This window comes from Diadema antillarum, unplaced genomic scaffold (genome assembly GCF_040938485.1).
Source record: "Diadema antillarum isolate AM-2024a unplaced genomic scaffold, OU_Dant_1.0 seq00000562_RagTag, whole genome shotgun sequence".
NCBI lineage: Eukaryota > Metazoa > Echinodermata > Echinoidea > Diadematoida > Diadematidae > Diadema > Diadema antillarum.
The window spans coordinates 1461491-1474524 of NW_027271501.1; the positions used below are offsets into that span (position 1 = coordinate 1461491).

The following is a 13034-nucleotide window of genomic DNA, read 5'->3' on the forward strand; positions in this document are numbered from 1 at the left end:
ACTCACAGATCGATAGTAGACAGAATTGCACCAGCTATTAAACAGTGAAGAATATGCAGGTAAAAGAAAAGAAAAAATAGAAATGCCTACTCGAGCAAAATCTGGTGTCCTAACATTTCATACATACATTAACATACATGAATATCATTGCTATTTAATAGATCAATAGATAGAGAAAGAGATAAATATTAAAGTAGATTGATTGATTAATTGATTGATTGAGGAACATAATAATGTTTGTGCCTCTTGTTATGATAAATGTTTGCATCCATTTTGTGTAAGCCGTGTTTACGGTGTATCATGTACTGGTATAGTGCACCCTCTTCCTCTTAACCTGTTATGTGGGGACACTTGACCGTGTCTTAATATGGCACCAAAACAAACTGTAGTACAGATTGAGGCCCCCACATCTTACTGCGTTGCATTTATCTCCAAATTGCTTCCACTGTGCCGTGTGACATGGAGTGTCTGTCTCACTCGACAGGATGCCACATACCATTTACCTCTCGGTATTTTGCCCCATCACCCTCATCCTCTTCCTCCTCCAACTCCTTCCTCCTTTTCTTTCATCTGTTTTCTTCTTCATCCTCTCTTATCATCTTCCCTCTTTCTCTTCTTTTTCTTCTTTCCTCATACACTTTCTCTAAGTTGTAATTTCTTCATCTAATCGTCTTCCCCTCTTTCTACTTCTCATCCCTCCCCTTCCACCTGATCCTCCTCCTTCCCTCCACCTCCTTTTTCCTCTTCCTGTTCTTTATCCACCCTCCCCTTCCTTCCCTGTTCTCCCTTTTCCTGTCCACTTCCTTCTACCTCCTCCTACTCCTCTTTCTTCTTTTTTCCTCCTGTCTCTTCCTCCTCTCCCCCCACCTCATCCTTGCCCTCTTTCCAACCCCCTTCTCCATCTTCTCTTTCTTTCTTCTTCCCCACCCTTCCCCTCTTCCCAACCCTCCTCCTCATCCCCCTCTCTTCCTCGCCCTCCACCCCCTTCCTCCTCTTCTTCAGTCTTCTATCTTTCCTCTTCTGCTCCCTCCCATGTCTTCTCACCCATCCTCTCACCCCCTCCCCCCCATATCTTCCCAAACCTTCTCTCAACCCTCCCTTCCCTCAGTCCCCACCACCTCCACATCTTCCTTCTCCTGTATGTCCTCCATTTCTCCTTCCCCATCTCTTCCCCACACCCCTCCCTTCCCCCTCTTAACCCCCTCCCCTTCTCCATCTGTTCCCTACACCCCTCCCTTCCCCCTCTCTATCCCCCTCCCCTTCTCCATCTCTTCTCCACACCCCTCCCTTCCCCCTCTCTATCCCCCTCCCCATCTCCATCTGTTCCCTACACTCCTTCCCCCTCTTTACCCCCTCCCCTTTTCCATCTGTTCCCTACACCCCTCCCTTCCCCCGATTTACCCCCCCCTCCATCTCTTCCCCACACCTTCCCTTCCCCCTCTTTACCCCCTCCCCATCTCTTCCCTTCCCCACACCCCTCCCTTCCCCTGCTTTACCCTATCCTCTTCCCCATCTCTTCCTTACACCCCTCCCTTCCCCCTCTTCCCCCCACCCCAAAGTCTGTTCTTTAAGTGGTGCCTCCTTCGGTATTCCTATGGCATGTGAGAGGATGATACCCAACACATGTCAAGCAGCTCGCCTGTGGAGTACTGTCGGTCAGACTCGCAGGTAAACTCCTGTATGGTGTAAAGGATGTTTTCATTGCAGCGCAGCTGATCGCAAATACAACACTACAGAGTGACATGTTAAAGACATCACTCTCATTCACAAAGAGCAAAGGTTCATGGACGTGGGTACATTTGTTGCAACTTCATATCATATCAAGTAACACATAAATGTATCTTGGTTAAGCAGTCAAAGAGTATGAAATTGGGGGGAGGGGGGAGGGGTTTCATAAAACATTTTGTCAGATATTCTCTTTGACAAACTGTTACAAGCTACTGAAATCCTTGAATCTTTTTGGCTGAGAGCAAATTTGTCCGACAAATCTGTTGGACAAAATACTTCACAAAATGCCATTAGTAGAAAGATGTACATGTATGTATGCATGACGTATTCGTGACGGGATCAGTCAGTACTTGTGCATGTTAAATTTGCAAATAGAACCCGATCCCCAATTTCGGGAAATTAAAGTCTTCGAAATGTATGTCACATATATACATGCAGTATCAGAAAGAAAGTTGAAGATCCAACAGAGTACGGTACTGGTAATGCGACATTTAGTCTAGCAGCCAGAAAGGGTCCCCGTGCACCCCCCCTAAAACAAAATTCTACGATATGTTCGGAGATCGTCAGAACCTGTATTTTCCGAATCCGGTTGTCGCCAGCGGAAAGAAAGGTTGCGCGCGCGTCTAATTTGCATATTTCTAAGATGGGCGCCGCCCGTTGCTAGGAGACGGATTATTTTTGAATAACTTTAGTTAGGAATAACAAATTACCATAAAAATGGTATCATTTTGAAGAGAATTAAATTTCCTACAAGCTGATACCCCATTTGATGGGATAGATAGATGTTGTCATGAAATATTAAGGAAGGAATTATGTTTTTTAGCATTTTTCTAAAAAGATAGGGAATTTGGTTATAATGTTCTTTTCCATACATTTAATATGCATTTACAAATAACATTTGAATTTTCCTATAATTATCCCCAAAACATAGCTATTATCATGTGAAAACGGCTTTCCAATACATCAATTCCTTTAAAAGTTACACGACATTAAAGGGGATATGGTTCAATAGGTTTTACAGCAATATTGAAGGGTTACAATGTCTCCGCGCGCAATTGCGTAGGTTCTGTATGTGGGTTTTGTTGTAGATCACTGCTATCTATTGATCAAATCTCATCGAAATCGGCGAAGAAAGAAAGAAAAATTACACTTTCTATTCCTTATATGAAATAAAAATGTTTTTTTTTCTATTCTGTGTTACCAAACTCGATCCATTCAGCTTCCCATATGAACAGTTTCTTGTCTTTTTGGATTCCCTCCAAGAACGTGAAATTAATCACAACTTATCTGATATTAAAAAGTTAAAGAAAAAAAATTACGTGACAGTTTCCTCTTATTGTAAGATTAAAGTGAAAAAAAAGAAGAATCTTATGCTAAAAGCGCTAAGAAATAAAGAACTTGTTAAATGGCCTTTCAGAGTTTAAAATGAAACATGGCTATCTTATTTTTTTATAACAAAATGAAGGGAAGTATCTGTGTAGTTCATGTCGGCCCATACTGGGTTACATCATAAATTCTTCAGAAATGGTCCCCGTGCACCCCCCCCCCCCCCAACAAAAAATCTACGATAGGTCAAAGGTCAAAGATCAAGTGAAATACATGCTCTCCTATTCATCCAATTAAACCTAGGTCAAGGAAGGTGACCATTCAACACATTTGTGACAAACATGCCATTATAATATTTTGCCAATTTTGTGAAAATGTAATCACACATTGTCCACATGTACTATAGACCTATTAGGAGAATCATGCATTATGGCGGAGGCATACCAGTCGTCATAGCGACATTTCTAGTTTAATATTACAACGAAGATTACGACTACTATTAGCAGTTGGTAATTAAGTGGTGTACGAAGACTAACTCAAACAATACATCATTATTTGAGTGGCTATAATGTACAATTGATAAAAACCCAATAAATCTGTTTTTTTTTCAGGTTATACAGTGCGTATCAAAAAAAGGTAATCCAACTTTGGCGGGCTACTACTTTACAATTGTCAGCTATGGAGAGCTCAATGTTTTAATTCTAATGATATCACAAACCATCGAAAGCTATGCTGCCGGCTGAAAGCAATAACAAATTTACTTATTGTATATTATAGAAAGAATGACCACGCGAAAGTAACAAGATTAATGCTCTGTTACTGGGAATTTGAAAACAATAATGACATTGTTTCCATTCCTGTTGTGTCGTTGGTTGTTGGCGTGTTTCCTTTCAAAGAGTGAAAGTAGTAGTAGGTTAACAGATGTCGGCATTAAAGCTTGTACAATATAACAATATTGGTCACAGTTTATTATTCCGAAGGTTCATTTTTTCCCCCAAAGGTTCATTATTCCGGAGATTCGTCATGATATAGATAAACGGGCCCAAATTAGTTATTGCTGAAAGCAATAACAAATTTACTTCTTGTATATTATAGAAAGAAAGGCCACGCGAAAGCAACAAGATTAAATGCCCTGTTACTGGGAATTTGAAAACGATAATGCCATTGTTTCCATTCCTGTTGTGTCGTTGGCTGTTGGCGTGTTTCCTTTCAAAGAGTGAAAGTAGTAATATAGTAGGTTAATAGATGTCGGCGTTAAAGCTTGTACAATATAACAATAGTAGTTATAGTTTATTATTCCGAAGGTTCATTTTTTCCCCCAAAGGTTCGTTATTCCGGAGGTTCGTCATGATATAGATGAACGGGCCCCAATTTGTTATTGCTGAAAGCAATAACAAATTTACTTCTTGTATATCATAGAAAGAAAGGCCACGCGAAAGCAACAAGATTAAATGCCCTGTTACTGGGAATTTGAAAACGATAATGACATTGTTTCCATTCAAAATTCAAAATGGTCACCTTCCTTGACCTAGGTCTAATTGGATGAATAGGAGAGCATGTATTTGGGAATTTTAGGACTTTAACTTGACTTTGGCCCTTTCATAAGTTTATACATTAAGTAATTTTCAAGGTATGGAGAAAAAGTGCAATTTTGGTATTGAGTAGAAAATTGTTTCCATTTTCATCTGGCCTTTGACCCTAAAATTCATAAGAGAATCACTGTCAGGCAGAACATGCATAAATATGTACTAAGTTTCAAGATACCATGAGCCACTTCCGAGACATGGAGGAAGAAGCAAGTTCAGCACTTTCTCTTGATCCTTGATCTTTGACCTTTTTGGCAAAAAAAAAAAAAAGAAATTGCCAGAGAATCTCTATTTTGGGTTATACATGCATACACCAAGTTTAAGTCCTGCTGGCATTGCATAAATATGAGGGAAATAGTAAAATTTTGAAGTGTTGCCCTTGACCTTTGACCCCATGAACCCCAAATTCCCTAGATAATCACTTCCAGTCAGTACATGCATAATATATGCTATGTTCCATGAAGATCTCTCTCTCTAGTCACGTAGCATACAAATATGCAGGTGTGGTTCGGATGAGAGAACGCCATTGTCTGCGGTCAGCGGCAGCTCTGGTAGCCTCTGTAATGCTTGCTCCAGTCACCTGTTTGATGTCATCAAGCCAGCTTGCTGCGGGTCTTCCTCTTTTACGTTTTCCCTCAACCATTCCCTGGATGATTGTTTTCTGCAGGCAGTGATGTCTGGTAGCATGGCCAAAATATGTCAATTTTCTGGCCACAATATCAGCCCGTAGTTTCTTTTCCACTCCAAGCTCCTCTAGCAACCATGTATTTGTTCTTCTTTCTTTCCATGGTATCCTCAGTATCCTACGATAGCACCACATCTCAAACGAATCCAGTCTCTTCTTGTCTGCTGACTTCATTGTCCAGGATTCTGAGCCATATGATGCCACGGCAAAGGCTGTAGATCTTAGGTAGCCGGACCTTGAGGGAGGAAGGGAGTTTACTTTTCCAGAGCTTTGTCATACTTTGTACCACATTCCGGGCCATTGCTAGTCTTCGTTTAATCTCCTGTGAGCAGTCCCCTTTGGTGTTTATGATGGAACCCAGGAACTCGAAGCTTTCCACCTCTTCAATGGCATCACCATCTAGAGAAAAGACACCATCTGCAAAACTCCGTTCTCCATCTACAACCATGATCTTAGTCTTTCTAGTATGCAGCATTAGCCCCCTCTCTTCACTTTGCTATTTTTACTGCTCTGAGTAGATCCATCAATTCTCTTCTGTTACAAACCAGGGTGGTGTCATCCGCATACCTGAGATTTGTTACCCGTTGGCCACCTATTGTCACTCCACCAAGGAAATCTCCCAGGGCATCTCTCATAATCCGTTCAGCATAGATGTTGAAAAGCTGGGGCGATAGTATGCATCCCTGTCTGACACCTCTACCAATCTTGAACCATTCTGTGTCACCTCTGCTTGTTCGTATTGTAGACTCTTGATCTTTATATAGCTTGCTGATGAGCTTCACTATATGGCTAAGAAAACCCATTTCTCTCATAGTGTTCCGTAATTTTGCATGACAGACACAATCAAAGGCTTTGCTGTAATCTATAAAGCACAGGTAGAGTGGTACAGAGTGTCCTCGGCAATTCTCAATGATGTTTCTGATGTTGATGATATGGTCTCTCGTGCCTCTTGCTGCTCTAAAACCAGCCTGCTCTTCAGATATCTCATTTTCCATCTGCCGTTTCATTCTGTTGTTGATGATCTTGAGTAGTATTTTGCTGGCATGGCTTATCAAACTAATGGTGCGATGGTTTGAGCACTCCTTTACATTTCCTTTTTTAGGTATCGGGATAAAGACCGCTCTTCCCCAGTCCTCGGGCCATTCTACATTCCTCCAGATTCTGTCACATAGTTTCCACGTGATGTTTATGCCTTCCTCACCAGAGGCTTTCCATAACTCGCCTGGGATATCATCCCAGCCTGGTGATTTCCCGTTCCTAATTTCTCTCATTGCTTGGCGCACTTCCTCCAATAACGGGGGTGGTTCTAACTCTTGTTCCCCTAGGTTGCTGTTGGCAGAGTCTGCCTGGGTCTTCTGCTCGTAGAGCTCCTTGCAGTACTAGGCCCATCTGTTCTTTATGTCTGTGCTCTCTGTTAAGGTGGTACCATTTCTGTCATTGATGACATCTGACCTTGCTGATGGTTTTTGAGTCATTTTCTTTGACCAGAGCATACACCCTCTTAGAATCACTCCCTGCTCTTTCTATCTCCTCACATTTTCTCTCAACGAAGGCACGTTGATCAGCTCTAATTGCTTTTGACACTTCTTTGTGTTGTCTTCGCCACTCAGCCATATCCCCTCTCTTCCTCGCATCCTGTCTCTTGTCAGCAAGTCAGTTCTAATGTTGTTCTGGATAACCATGGTTGCTTCTTCTTCTTCTTCTTTGGGATGATCTCCTTAACTGTGCTTAACACTGCTTCTTTCATTCCTTCCCACAGTTCATTGGGAGACAGCTCTTCATCATCAATCTGAAGAAGTGCCTGAAATCTATTGCTCACACTAACAGTGTACTGTTCCGGTATGTTGTCTACATCAAACCTTAATGGTGATGTCTCTTTCTTCTTTACTTTGAGCTCTAGTCTCAGCTGTGCAACCAGAAGCTGGTGGTCACTCCCACAGTCTGCACCTGGTCTTGTCCGAACACTGAGCAGTGAAGAGCGCCATCTTCTTTTAACGAGAATATAGTCAATCCGGTTTCTTACATTGTCCCCGGGGCTCTTCCATGTCCATAGTCTTCGGGGGTGCTGCTGGAAGAAAGTGTTTCCAACAATCAGGTCATTAGCTTGGCAGAAATCTTCCAAACTATCTCCACGTTCATTTCTTTCTCCCAATCCATATTTTCCGACGATCTTAGACTTGGTCACTGATTTGCCAATTTTTGCATTCCCGTCTCCCATTATCACAAGAACATCTTTGTTCGGAATCTTGTCAAGAGTATCTTGGAGCTGATCATAAGTCTTCCATGGCTTCATCAGATGCAGTAGATGTTGGCGCATAGACCTGGATGACGGAGATGTTAAATGGGTGACCTTCCAGTCTGAGAGTAATAATTCTTTTGCTTACTGGGTTGAAACCCAAGAAAGACTTAGCCGAGTTTTTGTCCAGGATGAAGCCTACTCCGTGTTCCCTCTTTCCGCCGTCTTTGCCTGAATACACATCTGTGTAGCCATCTTCGGTAGTGAAACGACCTTGGTTGAGCCACCAAGTCTCTGAAATACCAAGCACACTGATATTTTGTTCTCCCATTCGGGTTATGATGATCTCCATCTTGTCAGCATTCATTCCTTGAACATTCCATGTCCCTATAATTCTAGGTTTTCTCAGGTTTGTGCTGCTCCTTTCATGCACAGGATTATCGGCAGTATATTCTGCGTCCTTACAGCTGTGCCTAGTCGGTGCAACACGCTCCTCTTCCCCAGTAGCCATTGACGCATCATCTGGCCTGCGGGTCCCACCATCAGATGCCGGTTTTCCACAATGTTTACGAACTCTCATAAGAACTATCGTGGCCAAGAAAATGCAGTGGGTGGCCGGGTCCTTCTGCATTGCTGGATGGACATCGTTGACTCTCCAGAGTCGATACCCTTAAGATAGATCTTGTTTTTAGTTCCACCAGGGTGTCCAGCCACCCTCCTCACCATTCTCCAGTTGGAGACTGGTGGGTTTGCCGGTTTAGTCGCCGACAATCCGACCCTGAAACAGGTTGTACTGGGCTACAGGGTACCAGTAGCAGATCATCCTGACCTGACATGAAGATACCTTGAACAATATCCAAGATACAGAGAAAAAAAGTAAAATTTTAACATTTTCACTTGACCTTTTCACATTTGACCTTAACCTTATGACCCCAAACTTTTACCAGTGAATTTTAATTGGGTAATACCTGTATACACTAAGTTTCAAGAAAATATCTTTAGGCATTGCAGAGATATGAGGGAAATAGTGAAATTTTAAGCATTTGACCTCGACCTTTTGACTTTTGACCTTGAGCATGTGCACCCAAAAGTTGATAGGCAGAATTTCACCCCCAATACACATACATGCCAAATTTCAGGGTTTTTTTTTTTTTTTTTTTTTTTTTTTTTTTGGTTACGCTGTCCACAAAATTCATTACGGACGGAGAGAAGGACGGACGGAAGGACGGACAACCCGAAAACATAATGCCTCCGGCACCACTTCTTGGCGGAGGCATACAAAAGAATCTAGATTACATAGGTGAAGTAATCTTGGAAGATATGTAAATATTGATATGTACGGTATTGAAACTGTCGTGTTGATTATCCTTATAGTACGTTACCACTCTCGTGGCATTCACTAAGCTGGGTCCACTTTCTCGATTTGCCCGAAATCGTGGTCTTACTCGCGGACTAATCGTGCTGATCATCAGATAATCAAATCTTGATGTCAGTCAAAGACATTGTGTTGATCGTAGTAATTTTTCGAACAGTCCAATAATTCTTCTACGATCAACACGATTACCACCATAGACCTCAAGATGTGATAAGCCATGATAAGATCACCACGGTCACTCGTAGACTAAGAATCGATTTGTGGTAGATAGTATACATGTATTAGCATATCGAGACTCGCGACAATGGCAACCTAGTGAAAGTGTTTAACGTGCAATGTCAATAATCTTTTGGGTATCGATCATGCACATTTATAGTTACTCTATCTAAAAAGGACCGGCGGACGAGTAGGGCATGGATATCTGAAAACATTGGATGGTGTATTTAACTCATGCATGAGTTGTTATTCCAGCGGAACTTACATGCGCTCTATAAAGTGGATTGCACGTCAGATGCGCCTATAGCAGATACACTTCAAATCATTTTAGCAAATTTATCTAATTATAATAGATGTCTAATTTCTGTGGAAAACATGAAAATATTGTATTCGTTGTGGTTAAACATTTACACTCTGAATATGTCTAATGTTTAACACATTAGTCATACACAAACATCCTTGAACACAAACACACACAGCACAAAAGTATACAAACCTGCATAAATATAAACGTGATTGATATATATATATATATATATATATATATATATATATATATATATATATATATATATATTTATATATATCTATTTGTATATATATATATATATATATTTATATATTTATATATAGATATAGATATATAGTTATAGTATATACATGCACACATACATACATACACGCATGCATGGTTAATGTTCCCTCAGACATTTCCCTCATGTTGTATAGATCCATGGTCTACTTAACCATAACATTTTTTTTCTCTCTCTCTCATTTTTGTATAATATTGATTATTAGTCACTCCTTACGGATTTAACAACCAAGTTTACGTTGTATTGCATTTAAATCAACCCATGTGATAAAGTTAAGTGCATGAAATCATTTTTTATAAAAAAAAACAGAATTTGAAAGCGACTGGATTTGACTTGCAACTATTCGTTTTTATCAATGCCATTCCTTGGTATTTGTAATCTATCTATTAGTTTCTTGGCAATAATAAACGTGTGAGCAATATGTTTAAAAACCATCAGGCGAACCACCAAAGAATGAGAACACGTATGTGCGATCTTATCTTAAAAAAATAAATTGATTTCCTGCTAGAGCATGGTGAGAAATATTTCGCTTGTGCGGTATACATGTAACTCTTATTTCGACATCTAAATAAAGCATTCGAGTTTGATGTTCCATGAATGCATTAATGGCGTATTGAATAAATTCACGAAATTCACGACTGAGCTCATTTCCCCTGCATGAATGCCTGTGTGTGATATTGGAGGTGTGAGTATGCGTGTGAAGATGATCAGAAGAATGAGAGTTGATGAAGAGAAGTCTGATTAATATCGATATGTTGGAAACCCCTATCCAGGTAAGCCCGTTTCGGCCGTCATGAAATTACACCTCTCGTAAGGCCTTTATTCTATTTGATGAAAAAAGACGTAAACTAAAAGTGAAGCTGAGTAGATCAAAGGTGATAGCGAATAAAAAATTTAATTTGCATTCATATTCCACAAGATTTAATGATATTTAATCAATAATTTGGATGTAAGAAGTGATAGGGTCTCATACTTGCAATGATTATTATAGTATTACACGCGTTACGCAAGTGCGGCCGTCGACATTACCCTTAAATTTCTGTATAACCGTATTGAACCTTTTCCCTTTAATGTCGTGTAACTTTTAAAGGAATTGGTGTATTGAATAGCCGCTTTCACATAATAATACTTATTTATGGGGTTTAACTTAAGGAAAATTCCGATGTTATTTGTAAACAGAAATTAAATGTATGGAAAAAACATTACTGAAATCTGTATTTCTTGGGAAAAATGTAAAAAAAAAATCCTTCCTTAGTATTTCATAACAACAACTATTTATTACATAAAACGGGGTATCAACTTGTAGGAAATCTAATTCTCTTTAATATGATACCATTTTTATGGTAATTTGATATTCTTAACTAAAGTTATTCAAAAATAATCCGTATCCTAGCAACGGGCGGCGGCCATCTTAGAAGTATGCAAATTAGACGCACGCGCAACCCTTTTTCCGCTGGCGACAAGCAGATTCGCAAAATACAGGTTCTGACGATCTTCGAACACATCGTAGATTTTTTTTTTGGGGGGGGGGGGTGCACGGGGACCATTTCTGAAGAATAGTAACCCAGTATGGGCCGACATGAACTACACAGATACTTCCCTTCATTTTGTTATGAAAAAATAAGATAGCCATGTTTCATTTTAAACTCTGAAAGGCCATTTAACAAGTTCTTTATTTCTTAGGGCTTTTAGCATAAGATTCTTCTTTTTTTTTCACTTTAATCTTCCAATAAGAGGAAACTGTCACGTCAAATTTTTTCTTCAACTTTTTAATATCAGATAAGTTGTGATTTTGGAGGGAATCCAAAAAGACAAGAAACTGTTCATATGGGAAGCTGAATGGATTGAGTTTGGTAACACAGAATAGAAAAAAAAACATTTTTATTTCATATAAGGAATAGAAAGTGTAATTTTTCTTTCTTTCTTCGCCGATTTCGATGAGATTTGATCAATAGATAGCAGTGATCTACAACAAACCCCAGATACAGAACCTACGCAATTGCGCGCGGAGACATTATAACCCTTAAAATAATATTGCTGTAAAACCTATTGAACCTTATCCCCTTTAATGTCGTGTAACTTTTAAAGGAATAGGTGTATTGGAAAGCCGTTTTCACATGATAATAGCTATGACTGGGGGATAATTTTAGGAAATTTCAAATGTTATTTGTAAATGCATATTAGATGTATGGAAAAGAACATTATAACCAAATTCCGTATCTTTTTAGAAAAATGCTAAAAAACATAATTCCTTCCTTAATATTTCATGACAACAACTATTTATCCCATCAAATGGGGTATCAGCTTGTAGGAAATTTAATTCTCTTCAAAATGATACCATTTTTATGGTAATTTGTTATTCCTAACTAAAGTTATTCAAAAATAATCCGTCTCCTAGCAACGGACGGCGCCCATCTTAGAAATATGCAAATAAGACGCGCGCACAACCTTTTTTTCCGCTGGCGACAACCGGATTCGGAAAATACAGGTTCTGACGATCTTCGAACATATCGTAGAATTTTGTTTTAGGGGGGGTGCACGGGGACCCTTTCTGGCTGCTAGACTAATTTGGAAATCCTAGTTTCAGACAAATGATGAATTTCTAATTCAGATTGTTGTCTTGTGTTACATTTTTCTAATCAGCTGACAGGAAAAGAAACAAGTCGTCACCAACTTCAGATGTCGTTGACTGCACGCCACCCGAGTTTATCATGCCCTCGTCCAAAGAGCGCCCTCTACTGCCACTCCAGCCAATCCACAAGGAGAACAGGTCACCGCAGTGCCTGAAGGTCCTGACGCTGTCCGGCTGGAATCCACCCCCGGGCACGAGAAAGATGCACGGTAAGGAATAAACGCTAAGAGATTCAAAGTTAGACTGTCCAGAGTGAGCTTGGACTACCAGTGGGATTTATATACATTTTGATAAACAGCAAAACATGTACTTGTCAATGTCTGCTTAGAGACTTCTGCATTGCAAAGACAACACCATACCACACCGACATTCCAGGCTATATATAGGTTTACATAGTGTCATCTATTAAATTTACTGTTAATGTGATGTAAAAGGGATTTTATAGTTTTGATTGAGACCTAACTTCAGGTTTCTAACATTTTTGGGTGAGATATTGAGAAACCTCCAATGACATTTGGAAGTGGATGTAAGTCCAAGAGGAATTAAAAGTTTATTGGTAAAAATTTGTTTTGAAATGGCTGAAATATCCAAAATAGAGTGATCCTAGTAAAAGGTGTGACCCACCTTTTATTACAATCGCTTTGTTTTACTCTGTTT

The 13034-nt window shown here is 39.8% G+C and overlaps 1 protein-coding gene across 1 annotated transcript in view; it reads left to right on the forward strand.

Annotated features, from left to right (window-relative positions):
* Positions 1-13034, forward strand: part of LOC139735023 (clustered mitochondria protein homolog) — a 93176-nt gene that overhangs the window by 46915 nt on the left and 33227 nt on the right. Inside the window, exon 5 of the mRNA XM_071645797.1 lies at positions 12389-12586. Within this exon, the coding sequence (XP_071501898.1) occupies positions 12389-12586 (198 nt within the window). The remainder of the gene's footprint in view (positions 1-12388; positions 12587-13034) is intronic.